This window comes from Lissotriton vulgaris, chromosome 3_2 (genome assembly GCF_964263255.1).
Source record: "Lissotriton vulgaris chromosome 3_2, aLisVul1.2, whole genome shotgun sequence".
NCBI lineage: Eukaryota > Metazoa > Chordata > Amphibia > Caudata > Salamandridae > Lissotriton > Lissotriton vulgaris.
In genome coordinates, this window is record NC_141690.1 from 104895063 (window position 1) to 104912801 (window position 17739).

At 46.0% G+C, this 17739-nt stretch overlaps 1 protein-coding gene across 1 annotated transcript in view; it reads right to left on the bottom strand.

Annotated features, from left to right (window-relative positions):
* LAP3 (leucine aminopeptidase 3) overlaps positions 1-11395 on the bottom strand; it is a 332922-nt gene extending 321527 nt beyond the window's left edge. The window contains exon 1 of the mRNA XM_086964054.1: positions 11164-11395. Coding sequence (XP_086820180.1) covers positions 11164-11265 — 102 coding nt within the window. The 5' untranslated portion in view covers positions 11266-11395. The remainder of the gene's footprint in view (positions 1-11163) is intronic.
* Between the last annotated feature and the right edge of the window lie 6344 nt (positions 11396-17739).

Genomic DNA, 17739 nt, shown 5'->3' on the forward strand with positions numbered 1-17739 from the left:
ATTAACAACCCAAGTTCTTATACCGTTACAGGTGCTACAGAAGGGTGGACTCTTAAAGCATACATGGCCGTTTATATAATGGTTGCATCTTTCATGTTCCTGGGTAGACCCTACATAGCATATACTGTGGCTGGTGGTCTAAAGCTCATACGTATGGGTTGCTCCCTTCACCCTGGTGTAAACTGACTCCTCAGAGCATATATAATGGCTGGATGTATAACCCCTGTCCCCTCCCCCCCCCCCGCCCCGCCCCCCGTTGCTCTAGGTGTGGCTCTCAAGACTTCCCAATACTAGCATCTTTCTGAGCAGTTTCCTATACTCCAGGTCAAATTTGAGATTAACTGTTAATGCAGACTGCTGCAAAGATTGTAGATATCAACATGTGTAGCAGTGTCTATCCTGCACGATTCACGCAGTCTGCCAAAAACAAACACAATATTTTCTACATAGACCAGATTACAGAGTCACACATAGTGTGCTGTTCCATAAATCAGCATTCAATGCTTAAGCACCATATCTGACACTTTTGTATTTATTTATTTATAAAGTTAACACAGAGAAAATAGGGTCGTGGTTCTCACACAAAACCGAAATAGTACCCATCTGGGTCTCATTACAAATATATACTAGTTCTACCAAAGGACATCCATGAAGTAGAATGCTAAATGTCCACAAATATTCTTCAGCACCTCCTCCGAGGTATAAAGCACATTATCGATGCAACTATCACTCAATTTATTGAAAGAACAATAATCCCAGCTATACAATGCAATTCAATAATTTCAATATTATGTTTTCCAGCTTACTTATGGTTATGAACCTGGCTTCCAGATTCAACACATCAAATTGAGGCATAATCAAGAATGATGTGACCCCACGTGGCGTTTGGTGTTCGATCACACATTTGTTTGTCATCATTCTGAAAGGAACATTCATTCCCTTTGCTTCCTGCACAAATTGTGCAGGTATTTCCCATGATGCTGTCACATTTCCATTAGGAGACACATTAAATGCTTTCACAGTACTACTGAAACTAAATATAATCTAAATCAGGATCTAAACATTGAACTCCATCAGATTTCCCTAGGCTCACCCTCCTCACCAGAAACATCCATGTTGCCTTCCCACCAGGGGCAGATATTTTTATCACCCTCAAGTTCCATCAGTTAGTCTTTTAAGAACGCTGGATGTGAAGGGGAAGGGCATTCAGGACATCTTCATTATCATAGGTACGGGCAAGCAGCCATGCACCATGCATTGCTTCGTACACTCCATCCTTATTGCAGACTGCGGGCTGACATGCCAGAGTTTGCACAAACTGGGCAGGTGTGCTGAACATAAAGGGCACCTATGTGGTAGATTTCAGTATTTTGTGGATCTAATTCAAACACACAACATCGTAAGCTGCAACGTTTAGTGTTCATTCTACAAGTAGGAGTCATTTATAGAAGGAAAAATAAAGAACAGCTATTGGTCAAGTCTATAATAGCCTTAAAGAACAAGTTAACTTTGGTAATGCCTTATTGGGTAGAGAGCGGGTAGAGAGTTCTAGAGACTATCTAGCCACAGATTACATTCCTTACCTTAGAATTTACCAGGCGTCAGACTGGATCCAGGAGATTTTTCGTGAGCAATACCCCATCGCCTCTGTAGGTGGCGTTGTTCGGCATTCGCAGACTAAAAAAGGCACCAGGAGGTGCGCTTATGTCAGTTTTTTACAACCTTCCATGCCAGAAGGGCGGAGCCACGAAGAACACTGACCACTGTTGTGCAAAAGTAGGACCCTGAAAGGTATCAGCCCGGTCCCTAGAAATCTGTTCGCAATGAGGGGAGGATGGATGGATTGCTAAGGAATCTGCAGCTAGATAGAGTCTAACAGATAAGGCATTACCGAAAGTAAGTAACTTGTTAATCTGATAGAGACTTCTAACCACTGATTCCATACCTTAGAACAGATGACCCACCAATACAATCTCCGGTGGGGGGTCTGCGGACCAATTTCAAATAAGGAAGTCCTGCAGGACCGAACTGGCAAAGTGCCCAGCCGTATGGGCCATGCTATCCAGACAGTCGTGATTGGTGAACGTATTCAGTAAAGCTCACATTGCTGCCCGGCAGATATCCAGGGCCAGAACGCCATGGGCTAGACAAGTGGTCACAGCATTAGCTCTGGTGAAATGAGCTTGAAAGCCTTCAGAAGGCTGCTTCTCTGCCAGCACATAGCAGATTTTAAAGCAGAGCATGACACAGCTCGAGACCTCTTCGCACCAACAAACCCCACAAATAGTTGGAGTTCCACCCGGAAATCTTGTTTGCGTCCAAGGTAAAAGTCTTTTTGGGTCCTGGCGGTGGAGTCACTCCTCTGGTTTAGAGGGGTGTGGAGGAGCATAAAAAATAGGCTTTGTGATGGATTGGCCTAGGTGAAATGGAATAAAGGAGGCCTTGTATGAAGCACCAGTCTGTCAGGATATACTGATGAGTAAGGCAGCGTGTCTGACAAGGACTGTGCTCACTTACTCTATGGGAATATGTAACAACCACAAGGAAGGCTGTTTTAATCGTAAGAAGCATCAGGGGACAATTATGAAGAAGTTCAAAAGGAGCACACATTAAGAATGTTAACACCAAATTAGTGTCCCACTGAGGCATGATGAAGGAGGGAAGAGATGAACAAGACCTTTCAGAAGCCTATGTTCAATAGGGGATTTAAAAAGAAAGAGTTGGTCAAGCAGCCGCAAAATAGCCGAAAGAGAAGACAGATAGCCCTTTGAGAGTGCCCAGAGCAGAGCCTGCTGGGCAAGAGAAAAAATGAATAATAACACTTCAGAATGGGGGGAAGAAAGGCGATCAAGGTCATTTTCTGCACACTGTGTCAAAAACTTATAGGAGGATACTGTCTTGGTTAAGTGACATCTGATTTCCAAGAAGACATTGCAGACTTCAGGAGGAAGGTCGAAAGCTGTCAGCGGCGCAGCTCAATCTCCACGCAAGAAAGGCGGAGCCTGGACACTACCCGCCCATGCTGCCGCGACAGAAGATCCTCCTGAAGAGGCAACATGATCGGTGGATCGATGGCCATGCTCAGTAGCTCGGGATACCAGACTCTCCACGCCCAGTCTGGAGCCATATGAATGACTTGGGCCTGATCGTTCCTAATGTTCTTTAGAACTCTGTGCAGGAGTGTTGCAGAGTGGAGTGGTGCAGAGAGTGTAGTGTTGCAGAGTAGAGTGATTAGAGTGTCGAGGAGTGGATTAGAGAGTTTTGTTGTAGAGTGGAATGGAGTGGCATAGAGTGGAGTGCCGTAGAGTGGAGTGGCATAGAATGGAGAGGTGTAGAGTCAGTAGAGTATTATAGACCGATTAGAATAGAGCGTCAGAGCAGTGTTCCGTATAATGTTGTAGAGTGTAAAACGAGACTGTCATAGAATGGAGTGGAATGGAGTAGAGTGGAATGGAGTAGAGTGGGGTGGAGTAGAGTAGAGTGGGGTGGAGTAGAGTGGGGTGGCACAGAGTGGGGTGGCACAGAGTGGGGTGGCACAGAGTGGGGTGGCACAGAGTGGGGTGGCACAGAGTGGGGTGGCACAGAGTGGGGTGGCACAGAGTGGGGTGTTGTGCAGGGGCGTAGAGTGCAGAGTTGTGAGGTGGCATAGAGTAGAGTGTTGTGCAGTGGCGTAGAGTGGAGTGCAATAGACAGTCACAAAGTGGAGCGGTATAGAGAGTTGTAGAATGTCCTGGAATGGCTTAGAGTCTTGTGGAGTAGAGTGGAGTCAAGTGCCTAGAGTGTAGTGGTGTAGCGTGGAGTGGTGTAGCGTGGAGTGGCATAGAGAGGAGAGGAGTATTGTGTAGCAGAGTGTTGTAGACTGGAATGGAGTACAGCGTCAGAGTGGAGTGTTGTAGACTGGAGTGCACTAGAGTGAAGTACTGTATAGTGTTGTGGAGTGTCGCAGAGTAGAATGTCAAAGAGTGGCATGGAATGGCATAGAGTAAAGTGGCGTGGAGTGACTGTTGTGAAGAAGCGTAGAATGTCGTGAAGTAAAGTTTCATAGAGTGGTGTGCTGTGGAGAGTCGAAGAATGAAGTGGCGTAGGGAGTCGTGGAGTGGAGAGTAGTAGAGTGGAGTGCTGTACAGTGTAGTGGCGTAGAGTAGAATGGAACTTAGTGGAGTGGCATAGAGTGTTGTAGTGTGGAGAGGAATAGAACGGAATGGCAGAGGGAAGTGGGAGAGTGAAGTGGAGCAAAGTGGAGTAGAGTGGAATGGTGGAGAGTGGATCGGAGTGTTGTGAAATACAGAGAATTAGAGTGGAATGAAGCAGAGTTGAGTGGCGTAGAGTGTTGTTGAGTGGAGTGTTGTTGAGTGGAGTGTTGTTGAGTGGAGTGTTGTTGAGTGGAGTGTTGTTGAGTGGAGTGTTGTTGAGTGCAGCAGCGTGGAATGGCATGCAATAGAGTGGTGTAGAGTGGAGTGTCAGAGAAGAGTTGTGTGGAGTGGCATAAAGTGATCTAGAGTGGATTGGCATAGAGTGGACTGCAGTGGAGTGTCGTGGAGTGGCATAGAGTGGACTGGTGCAGAATGGAGTAAAGTGTTGTAGAGTGAAGTAAAGAGGTGTGGTATAGAGTAAATTAAAATGGTGTAGAGTGGTGTATGGTGGAGTGGTGTAGAGTGAAGTGGTGTAGAGTGGGGTTGTGTGTCTTAGAATGGAGTAGCACAAAGTGGAGTGGCATAGTGTAGAGAAGAGTGGCGTAGAGTGGAGTGGAGGGGCCTGGGTGGAAAAGAGTGGCGTACCGTAGAATGAAGTATCTTTGATTGGCGTAGAGAGGAGTGGCAAAGAGTGAAGTAGAGTGGTGTGGAATGTCGTAGAGTAGACTGGTGTAAAATTGAGTAGTGTCGTGGTGTACACTATTACAGAGTGGAGTGTCAGAGTGTCGTAGACTGGAGTGGCATAGAGTGGAGTATAGTATCGTAGAGTGGAAGGTTGTAGAGTGGCATAGAGTGGAGTAGAGTAGTAGAGTGGCATAGTGTGAAGTGGCGTAGAGTGAATGAGTGTACCATGGAGAGTAGAGTAATAGAGTGACAAAGAGTACAGTGTCCTAAAGTTGAGCGACGTAGAGTGGCGGAGTAAGAGTGCCGTGGAGTGGCACAGAGTGAATTGTGCATGGTGTGGTAGCGCACTGCCGCTACAGACAACTCCTTTTCAATTGAAATTACCTTCACAATTGCATAGACATACAGTTTTACCGATAAACCTATACAGCACACAAACAATGTGTGGAAATGGGCATCACCTAGTGTATTCATTTGTTTTGATCATATTCACCTATTTGTTTTCACCATACTTCAGAATTACAAAAAAGTGCCAAGTTTGTGCTTTCCTAATTCTGATATATTCGGAAATATTTGTTCAGTTAATTTACTGCCATTTAAATTTTATTGTGTGATGCAAAAAATAACATCCTACTGCCTTTTCTAACAGGACTGTCACATACATCCTCTTACTTTGCAGTCACAGAAAGAAAACTAAACACCACCTTCCCTTAGAAGACAGAGTCTAACATTTGACCTCGGTCTTTGAATGCACAGCAAAGGTAACAAGATAAAACCAAAATGTAAAGGCCTGTTTATTGCTCATTCGCTTCTGAGCTCCAGCATGGTTATTTTAGGGGTCCTTCAGGATCCCCTACTTACAGCGCCTATTGCATGGGTGTGAAATTGAGGAAGAGGATTGTTTAGGGTATGCTATTAGTAAAGAGCACTGAACAAAATAAACAATCTTGTAGCCAGAACATTGCTCCTCACAGGCAAATGAGATTAGTATCAAAGATAAGTAGAATCCTTAACCACATCCGCGCTAGTTGAATTCTTCTCCTATGCTGAGATTTTAAAAAACCCATGCTCCATGACGAGCTGGGCTCGTCATCAGTGTGCGAGGAGGCTACACCATGACGAGCCCAGCTCGTCATGAGCCTGGAAGGGGTTAAAGCAGAAAGCCATCGACATACCTGGCCCACCAATTGGCGGTAGCCAGAACCTAAACAAGACAAATCTTATTGGAGGAAGCCCAGCAGTGATGGAGGGCAATAACCGGATGGGAATACGAGCACAGGGATATACGCCTGGGAAGTTCCTATACTGGCTGGCCATCAGAGATTGGACACCCAGAGTTGTTCCTCGGATCGAGGACGCGGAGGGTCATCTTAAGGCCCACATTTATGACAAAGTAATACACAAACGCTTGTACTATCAAAAGCTATGACCGAAGACCAGAGCCCCCACGAAAGGTTGTGCATCCACTGCTGGCCGAACTTCTGCTGCCTCGATTCCCCCCTCATTAGACTGTGACCTTGACCAGCAAATTACAGCCAAGGAAATAGATGCAGCACTCTTCGGTATGATCCCAGGTTAAACACCCGGACCCAAAGACTTCCCAATCGACTACTAAAATAAAACATTTTGCAGTACGCTAGTTCCGCACCTGCTGGACCTGTACGCAGATTCAGGGAACAGGGGTGCCTTTTTATCAGAACTTGATACAGCCACGATCATTGTTGTACCTAAAACAGGACACTCTCTGAACAGCTGCACCTCATATAGGCCCATGTCCCTAATTAACTATGAGATTAAGATATTCGCTAAGATCCTAGCTAATGAGCTCCGACAGACCCTGAGGTTCTTGGTTATCTTTACCTATGTGGCTTTATGCCGGCCCGCAGCACCTGACACTGCTTTCGTAGAGTAGAATTGACCCTTTCCCAAGTGCACTGCCTCTAACATCCCTCTGCCCTACTCTTAATAAACTTTAAGAAGACATTCAACACAATGATTTGTTCTTCTTGAACAGCATCCTAGAACCTGCCACCCTAGGAACGCTCTTTCGTAAAATTACCAAGTTTCTGTACTCCCAACCGTCAGCACAAGTCAAAATAAATAGTTCGCTCACTAACCCCATTCCCATACCCAGAGGCACCGCCAAGGTTTCCCGCTCTCAACGCTCCTCTTTGCGCTGGCCATTGAGTATCTTGCATGGCTCAAACGATGTGATGCCCAAATCCAAGAGCGGTCTGGGAGGATGGACCTAAGGAGAGAATTGCGTTATACGTGGACTATATTCTGTTTTTTTCTGACCAATCCCATGGCCTTGGTCTCCCATTGCTTGGAGCTACTTAACATCTATAAAGAGGCCTTCAGCTTTTGGGTGAATAAAACAATATCTCTGCTGGACCCGGTCAGAGATGACTTGAGTTTCTGCTCTTGGCAGTTCGAAATTCCAGTAAATCACCTGGGGATACCAGAATTAACATGGAGTCTTAACTTGACACCCCTCGTGACCAAAATGATTTAAAAAAATTCAGAAATGGGCATGCATCCCACTCTGCATTTTGAGACAGGTTGCCCTCTTCAAGGTGCTAATACTGCCTCACTACCTGTTCATGTTCAAAAACTATTCTCACCCGATAACCAATGAATGGTTTAAAACCCTCAATTTCGCAATTTGCTCTTTCCTATGGGTGAGTGGCCACCATCGAATGCTTTGCTAACTGCCACCAGTCTATGTACAATAGAGGAATGGGGATGGCAGATTTACACAGATATTACACAGCCTTGAAGTTGGTTGTAATCAAAGATTGGCTCAACGGGTTGGGAAAACTCAGCTTACCAAGGAGAACTGTCCCTGCTGGGACAGAACAAGATTATGGGATTTTTGTACAGAGCACCTATCCCACTCCCCACTCTCTTCCAAGGATCACTCATGTTGCCATCCTGTGCTGGAGGACTGCACTCCATCTCACAGGGTGGGTCCTTAGATTTGACACGGATGATTCTCCTAAGGCAAGGGAAGTGGATGCACCACACTGCAAGACTGGAGGGACTCACAAAATGGGATAGGATAGGAATCATCCATCTTCGGGACATCTCTTCTGGTAGCCACATACAGAAGTTCCACCAGATGCAAGAACAGTACCACCTCTCCCATACTCAGTCTCACAAGAACCTGCAATTACTACACACACTTAAAGCTAATATACCCCCTGACACCGAAATTCCTGAATTCAGTCCCCTACAAGACAAGCTACTAATGGGGAAGCTCGCTCCGGGTGCCATTTCCTAGATACACTGTATATTGGTCATTAATACTCCAAACTGATTTGCCACTCTAAAACAGCGTTGGGAGACATAAGTTGGTGAATGGATGAACCACAATGTAGAGGCTAGGATGACACCCCAAGAACTTTCTATTTCAACACACCTCAGATTGACCCAGCTTAATTATCTCCTACATGACCCCCCCTGTGGCTCCAACGTGCCAGGAAGGTTTCCCAATCCACTTGCTTCTGATGATCCACATCTAATGCAGATGTTTTCCACGTTGCCCGGTCTTGTCCTGTATTGACTCAATACTAGTGAAGAATTGAACAAGAGCACTCATCAGTGCTTCGCTCTCCAGGAGTAGCACTGCTGGGGTTGCTAGAAGAACTTGGTGACCCAAGGGCGGAGAGCACATTCATTGGGGTAGCCACACTGCTTGCCAAGCGCAAAAGTGCCCGTAACTGGATATCCCCACATCCTCCCTAAATTGCTGAATGGCGGGCGTGGGTGGACTGGTGTGCTCAACAAGATCAACCTATCTATGCAGCTAGGGGTTGCCCACAAAAAACACAGCAAGATACGCTGGGAAGATCGCTCTGACTATTGATTATTGTGTGTGTATGAAATGTGGCAATGTCTGATTTCGTTGGCCTGTATATGTTGTATATGTGGTTGAAATACAATAAAACTCGTTTACAATTTCAAAAAGGCTGTGCTATGAAAAGGGGGCAGAAAGCATCCTGCTATCACATCAGGCTCTAAACAAAAGCAACACCGCATTCATAATTAGGTACACACAAAAACACCGTCACTGATGGGAACTATTCAATTCAATTCAGTTGATTAAAGTTTTGGAACTCCAATGAGGTCCACTTAAAAAGATACATACCAATTAATACATAAAGTGCAATAAAACCATGTAACAACACAGTATTGACAAGGCAGTCCGAATAAAATGTTCTCAACATATAGCAGTTTCAAGGGGTATAATTTTGGAATTTAGCAGCCTGCTATGAGGAAACAGGGCATATCCTGAATTGTGCAAATAACAGTTAGAAAGCAACCAGGACAACATAGAGCACTTTCATGGAGCAAAGTTTGGAATTAGCAGCCAACAACGAGAGAACAGGGCATATCCTGAATTGTGAAAGTAACAAATAGAAAGCACCCAGATCATGTGAAAATTTACAATTTAAGGTTAAAAATTAAATAAGCAAAAGCCTTTAAAAATGGTAGACAGAACAATGTGAGATACATTCGTAATTAGGAGAGGACATTACGACTACAGAGTGATGGGAACCACCTTTTCTGAGGAAGAATTCCTTGTGACAGAGCAAAATACAATCACTCAAAGTGAAGTTAGCCAGTGGCTGAAGTATGACATAATGCCTCTTGCTGTATGCTGTAGTGGGTGTAAAAAATTTTGAACACAACAACAACAGACCAGTGGGCAAAGGTAGCTCACTTAAAGCCCTTTTAAGTAAGTATAAAATACATATCATTTTTGGAAAGTGAAAAGGTCTTGGCTAATGCCAGGCCTCAAAAGGAGTCAATCAACATTCAGCATTTTGCAGTAAAACACCCATTCTTCTCCAAAGCATTTCAGCACTTTGCGGTTGGAGCACCTCAAAAATCACATGCAGCACATTCTGAGGAACTCATAATACTGGTATCTTTCACAAGTAAACATACTGGGTGGACAATAAATGAGGAAATCTGGAGCAAGTTGACATGACGCTACAGCACCAATGAAGAATGTTCCGAAGCACACCCTTAATGTTCTCAGTTACAATTAGCTTTATCATCCTTTTCCTCGTTTGGCGTGCATGCACCCATTTCAGTGCAACAAATTTAACCGCTTTTGATGTGATGAAAAAGATGTGAAATATGATGATGAAAAGTGAAGAAAAATAAACGGACTAAAATGGATTACTTTGGTGAAATTGTGTTATTTCAAGAAACAAAGTGCATACGGCTGTGCAACCCGCTGTGACCTGATAAACCAGCAGGCCAACACTGTTGATACAGCACCAATGACACCCTGCACCACTTTATAAAGGAATATGCTTACATTATTCATCCTGTCTTCATATGACTTTTGGTTTAAACCACACACCAGATCGGTAGCTCTACTCTTTAAGTGAAGTAATGGGCCTGGTTTAAAAAAAATAGACTACTGCCTCTGATGTACAAGAGTCTTATTCTGTATCCACTATGTTTTGTGCATGAAGAATTATGGAGATCATGTTCTAGATGCTCGTGGAAAACTGTTTACAAATAGGGCACCATAGGCCCAGTTTGATGGCTAATTTGCTACAGAGGCACATTTTGTGACATGGGCATGATTGGCAAACCATACTCCAGCTCAGACCTCATAGATAGGATTTACAAATGTCTAGGTTTATGCTAGGCATTAAGATCAGTGGAACACTTGCCCCAACGTATGATATGGTTTTGAGAAATGTTATCTTAGGGTTAAGAGAAAAACAGCCTCGTTTGTCCTGGTCTCTAGAAATGTTCACATATCCCAAGGCAAAGCTTAAAGAAAAGGTAAGGCTGCAATCATTTTACACATAAAATGCCTCTACTCATTTAGTTAGGTATTACGAAAATCCTTCTTTGAAGCTTTAATAATTCGGCATCTATAAAAACTACTTATGGTGTGCCGGTCCTCTTTACCAAATAAAAGCACCATGCCTGCTGCAGTCTTCACGGTATGTTGACAATTAGAACGACACCACTATTTACATTATTCATTCATTAGAAATTGACTTGTTGGTACTTTCATTCCATACAATTATTTTAATGGCTTGTAAAATGCCAAATACTCAAGCCATGTCCACGCATGAGCAACACTCCATTTAATGGTTTCCTTTGCATTCTGGGAATTGTAGTCACGATTTTAAAGAGATCACCGATTACGAGTCTACCAAGGAAAATAAACGGGGCTGGCTTATTGATTCCCGCAGGGCTCCTGGAATGTTGCATTGTCACACGCACTAAAAGTTACAAACGGAACAAGTAAGAAGTAAAACGGCACGAGAAATTCGACCGGTTACTACATTGCACTGTTAACTCACTCTACCTTTTTCTCACTGTTGTGCCTCTGCTGTGACCCAGAGAACGCCCTGAGACCGTGCCTGCTTATGTTCTTTGTGACAAAGGTCCTTAAAGGTAACAGCAACATCTTTTCGGTGTGTTGGCACACACAGCCTACGTCCTGCGGGTCTGCGCCCTCTAACACGTGCAGTACACACACTAGGTGGTGCGAAGGGTACACTTGACTGTCATTTAGGAGGCGTGAGGTGAAAATGTAAGATTGCACATAATTGGTCCCTAACACTAGATTTTGGTTGGGCACAGTGTATTGAGTTCTCATTGGAGAACGTCATGTCAGAGTAATCCCGCCCAGTTTTCAGTCAAAGGAAAAGGAAGAAGCAAACTATGATATATGTTCATGTAGCAGACAGCTACCCTCTAACCGGCATCTCTGAAATGCTATGCATTATTTACACCACTTTTCCGCCGCATTTTGTTTGCACGGTCGGAAGCTAGCGATTTGCAGTATTGTTCTTTTGTATCTGTTACAACTCTCTGGGTGGATTGGCTGAAAATGTGCCGTTAATATAAATGGGAGAATGTATGAAGAGTTGGGGGATCCCCCAAAGCAATCTTCTTAGTCAAATAGGTTTAAATGGTGAATTTGTAAAAGTAAACAGTTGTCAACAATATTATATTGGAGGACACCATTGTAATTGTATTTATATAGCATTTACTGCCCGGGCCAGGCTTTTTTTTTTATTTCAGTAAATTTTTATTGAAAATTATATTTACATGGTGTGAGACATATACATGGTTAGTAATATGAGTAACAGACAGGAGAGAGAAAGAGAAAAACGCCCGGGGGGGGGGGGTTCAAAGTAATATTGGTCCATCATTTTGGCATTTAACAATTCTGACTCCGGCTGTACAGTTCTGCCCGTCCCCCCCGATTAAACGTTCGGTTGTCTCTCGCGCGGTTGTCGGTTCCCAGCTCCCGCAGTGGTCAAGAATGTGAGAGAGAGAGAGAGTAGAGAAGCACAGGGTAGGGGGAGTAGGGGATGTGCTGTTCTAGTGCCCTGTCTTCTTGTTATTCTGTGACAGAGTTGAGGCACATATGTTTCCTTTGGTTGCGTTGCTTGTTGCTACGGCGGCTTGTGTGAGGACATGTAGTTGTCTAGCGAGAGCCACATTTCGCACTTCTTGTGTGTCAGTGGTGTGTGTTTGGCTGTTATGGTGTCTGCTCCCCTAAGGAATGTGACCCAGTTGAACCAATCCTTGACTGTGGCTTTAGCTGTGTCCTTCCAATTATTCAGTACTGTCTTGACTGCTGCCATCAGTAGTAGGTCTATCAGGTCCCTGTCCTCTTTAGTTTTGATTGAGGGGTCCATAAACCCTATGGCTAGGCTTTGGAACTCAAGTCGAAATGAGGTACCTGTTATGTCGTTTATCAGTGTGCCTATTGTTTTCCAGAACTTCTTGACCTTGGTGCAGTGGAAAAGGAGGTGCGCTAGGTCGCCTGTTTGCTTGCTACATTTCCAGCAGGAATCGCTTTCTCGGATTCCCATGGAGGCTAGGCGGGCCGGGGTCCAGTATTCTTTGTGTACCAGCCAGAATTTGGTTTTGTCTAGGGTAGTCGTTACTTTCTTCCTTGACGTTGATGTCCAGAGGTTGTTTTTTCCGTCTTCGCTGAGCTCCCTATCTCTGAGTGTTCCCCAGTATCCTATGACCTTGTTGTTAAGTTTGGTGGATTTCGGGCTGAGGGCCCGATAGAGGTGAGCTACCTGGTGTCCCAGTTTGTTTAGGTTGGTCGCGTATTGCACGATTGAGGGTGTGTGTTTGCTGAGGTCTGCCTTGCTGATTGCCACTTTGATCTTCAGAAAGTTGTATAGTTCGATAGTGTCAAGTTTGTGTTGTTCTTTGAGTGTGTCGAATGTGGTTTGTGAGCCCTGCTGTTGTAGATGGCTTACTGTGGAGATGCCATGTTTGTACCAAGAGTGCATGTCCAGTGTCCTGTCTTTGTATTTGATTCTGGGGTTGTGCCATATGGACTCCAGCTGGGACTTTTTCACGCTCGTCTCTAGTAGTTTGTCTACCCTGAGGAGGGCCTGCCTAGTGTTTCTTAGTATGGGGTTGTACCTGATTGCTGGGTGTTTGGCTGCAGTGAGTAGGGCGATGGGCTCCATGCATTTTAACAGTCTTTTCTCTAGTAAGAGCCAAGCTGGGGTGTAGTCTTGTTTAGGGGTGAGCCAGTGCAGTCCCTGTTTCGCTATGCATGCGGTTTGGAACATTTTAAAGTTTGTTATGTTGAGGCCGCCTAGTTCTCTGGGTAGTCTTAGCTTTTTTAAGCTGAGTCTGGGTTTCTTCCCCTTCCATAGGAAGGTATTGAATAGTTTGTCCAGTTTTTTATGGAAGTCCACTGTGTTGATCAGTGGGAGCATGTTGAGCAAGTAGTTTACTATCGGTGTAAGCATCATCTTGATCGTCTCCACCCTCCCCCACCATGTGGTGAATTTGGGTGACCACCCCTCTATCCTTTCCTTGATTTTCTGTATTATCGCTTGTTCGTTCTGTTCTAGTGTGGACCTGAGGTCTCTCTCGAAAAGGAGGCCCAGGTACATAATGGACTTTTTTTGCCACGTCAGTCCTGATGCGCCCAGTACTGACTTCGTGGTGTGGATATTTAGGGGTTTGCATTCTGATTTTTCCCTGTTTAGCTTGTATCCTGACACGTGTGCGTACTGCTCTATGGTGTCCATAAGGGCTTTTATTGACTTCTCCGGGTTTTCGGTTATTATTAGGACAACATCTGCGTAGGCAGCTAGCTTGAAAGTTTCCCCTTCTATTGATATCCCAGCAATGTCGGTGTTTGTCCTTATCATATTGAGCAGTGGTTCTATCGCTAGGAGAAAGAGGGCCGGTGATAGTGGGCATCCCTGTCTTGTGCCGCATTCTAAGCAGAGTATTTCAGATGTGCCCCCGTTAACTACTATGCGTGCTCTAGGTTCGTTGTATAGGGCCAGGAACATCTTCCTGTAGTTGGGTCCCAGTCCGAATTTCTGCATGCACTGGTCTAGGAATGGCCAGGAGACTCTGTCAAAAGCCTTTTCTGCACCCAAGGCTATCATTACAGCAGCATTGTTACTTTTGCTGGCGTGGTTTATTATATGACAGAGCAGTCTAGTGTTGTCATGGGACATTCTGTTCTTAAGGTAGGCACACTGACCCCTGAGGACTCTAGCCCCAGGCCCCCTAGGGGCAACAGCATACTTTGCAATATAAGATCCCTCCCGAAGCATCACTCGGAGGTTTGGGACCTAATTCACTCGACCCGCCCTGATTACTGCTTCTGTACGGAGACCTGGCTCAAACCCCATCTAGTCCCTGCTATCACCTTGGGCATCCCTTTGGGGTACAAGATTCTTAGGCTTGACCGCCCTGTCAAAACCGGCGGCGGGGTCGCTGTAATTTATAAAGACACCCTCACTGTTACTTTCCTCGACCAATGCTGTACAAGGGACATTGAAATCCTGGTTTTCAAGATTGGTTCCTCTTCACAAGCTTGCTGGAAGGGTGCATTGGTGTACCGTCCCCCTGGCCCCTGTGCCGAGGTTTCGACCCTCCTTCTGGAAACACTAGCTCCTCATATCAGCATAGGGACTGATTTTGTTCTCCTTGGAGATTTCAATGTCCACAGTGAACTGTCTGACAATACAGAAGCGCGCAACCTGCTGGCTGATCTATCTGTACTAGGTTTTAAACAGTGTAATCGAGGTCCGACCCATCGGGCCGGTCACACCCTCGATTTAATCCTGTCCAACTCGTACTCCCTAACTTGTTATCCGCCAACGCAGGTGGAATGGACCGACCACTTTGTAATCAACTTCTCCCTCCCCACCCTTATCAAAGAACGCCCCCAACCTGCTCCCCTCCCGTTATGGCGCAGGCAGTGGTATAAGGTGTCTGCTGATACTTTTAAAACTACTTTCGCACCCCCCGACTTTCTCCCCTCTGACTCCACCAGTTCGGCCCTGTCTAAATACAATGACGCCTTGATCACGGCGGTCAACCTAATTGCCCCTTTAAGACGCTGTAACCGGCGTTCTGACCGCAGGCAGGAACCATGGTACTCGGACCTACTGCGTGCAGAGAAAAAGGCTTGCAGGAAGTTGGAGAAATCCTGGAGAATCACACGCAGTACGGCCGATAAAGACCGCTATGGCTCAGCCATGAGACTCTATCATAAAAACATCAGAGCTGCCCGTAAATCCCACATTGTCTCCCAACTGTCTGAGGCTGGCAATGACTCGAAACTACTGTACCAGGTTCTCTGCACATTCACCAAGCCCGTCGCCTGTGACAGTCCAGAAATGCTGACCCAAAAATTGTGTGAGGACACTGCTGGTTTTTTTGCCGATAAAATTGATTCTATTTATCGAAACATTTCCCAAGCAAGCCCACCTATTGAGGAAATGGTCCCCTCTTCCAGCCTCCAGCCCGGAACAGTCGGCGCTGTTTCCGCTGCGCTGTCCTCTATCCCAGAGATTAGCTTGGACCAAGTCAACTCCCTGATCGGGACTATTAAATCAGGCAGCCCAGTGGACCCTGTACCTGCCCGTGTCATGCACCTCATTGGGAGTGTCCTCAGTCCCTCCATTCAGACGGTGATCAATCGCTCCCTCTCCGAGGGACTGGTCCCCCGGGAGTGGAAAGAGGCCATGGTCAAGCCTATCAGGAAAAACACCTCCATCCCCTGGTCAGATATGACTAATCTGAGGCCAATCTCCCTCTTGCCGTTCATCAGCAAATTGATGGAGAAGCATGTGAATCACCATCTTTCCAGCTTCATTGAGCAGACCGGCAGTCTGGACCACTCTCAGTCGGGGTTCAGGCCGAGGCATAGCACCGAGACGGCTCTTCTTTCGGTCACGGATGCTATACGCTTGTCCCTGGACAGAGGGATGTCAGTGGTGTTGGTGCTGCTGGACTTGTCCGCAGCATTCAACACCATATCCCACGCCATCCTCCTTACCAGATTAAAGGAGATTGGTATTGATAGATCTGCCTTGGCGTGGTTCACCAGCTTTCTCTCCGAGCGTACCCAGAAGGTGAATATGGGCTCCTTCAGCTCCCCCTCGGCCAGCATCACCAGAGGAGTCCCGCAGGGCTCCTGTCTCAGCCCTACGTTGTTTAACGTATATGTCTCCTCTTTGGCTAACATTATGAGGTCTTTCAGGTTTATGCCCATCTCTTACGCTGACGACACGCAGCTGCTGTTCACTTTTAAAAACTTTACCCCGGAGATAAGACAAGCTTTCTCCAACGGCATGACTGCGATCGCCAGCTGGATGGCCAAAAACTTTCTCCAGTGTAATGTGGGAAAGTCTGAGGTCATGCTATTCGGAGAGGCAAAAATCCTGTGGACCCCTGATTGGTGGCCCTCAAGTCTGGGTCAGGCCCCTTCTCCGAAACAGGTGGTGAAAAACCTGGGGGTCCGTCTAGATCATGACCTCACCCTTGCCCATCATGCCAGCACCACGGCGGGATCCTGCTTCCACATCATTAGCCTCCTTCGGAAGGTGTTCCCCCTTCTACCAGACAATACTAGAAAGACCTTGGTCCAGGCCCTCGTTTTGAGTCGCCTGGACTATTGTAATGGCCTATTCTTAGCAGCCAATGAAGGAGTGCTTAATAAACTTCAGGTGGTTCAGAACACTGCTGCCCGCCTGGTGACCAATGCCCCCCCTAGAACTCCATCCTTGCCCCTCCTCAAGGCCCTCCACTGGCTTCCCATCCGGAAACGGGTGGAATTTAAGATTTGCTGTGTGGTGCACAAGAGTCTCCACAACCTCGGTCCACACTATCTGGCCGAGAAATTTGTATACCACCGCCCTTCCCGCAATCTTAGGTCCAGCAATCAGCAATTACTTCAGGTTCCTAGACACAACAAGACTAGACAGGGAGGTCGCGCCCTTTCCACTATGGGCCCGCGTCTGCGGAACAGTCTTCCCCTTTCCCTCAGAGAATGCCCGAGTCATCTAGCTTTCAGGAAATGCCTAAAGACAACTCTATTCTAGTAGGAGCGCTGCCCGACCTGTTTCTTCACAGCACCGCGCGGAGATACACCTTCGGGTGTGATGCCGGCGCGTTACAAGTCCATAAATAAATAAATAAATACCTGCGAGCGGTCTACGAGTGTAGGCATGTATGTGTTTAGTCTGTTTGCTAAGATTTTTGCATAGATCTTGCAATCTACGTTTATGAGTGAGATTGGTCTGTAATTTTTGGGGTGTTGTGTATCTTTGCCTTCCTTGGGTATGACTATAATGTTTGCTTCTGCCATTGATGGTGTCATGATACCGTTGTGGATGCAGTTTGTGAGTACGTTTGTTACCGTCGGTTTGAGTATCGGTAGGAATTGTTTGTAGAACCTAGCTGTGAAACCATCCGGACCTGGGGCTTTGTTGTCTTTGAAGCTGGCTACCGCTCTTTCTATCTCCTCGACTGTGATGCTTGATCTAGCTTTTCTCGCTGGGTGTGAGTTAGTGCCGGCGTGGTGATGCGATCCTGGAGCTCCTTACCCCCGTCACCGCCTAGGGTGGTATCTCTTTTGTAGAGTTGC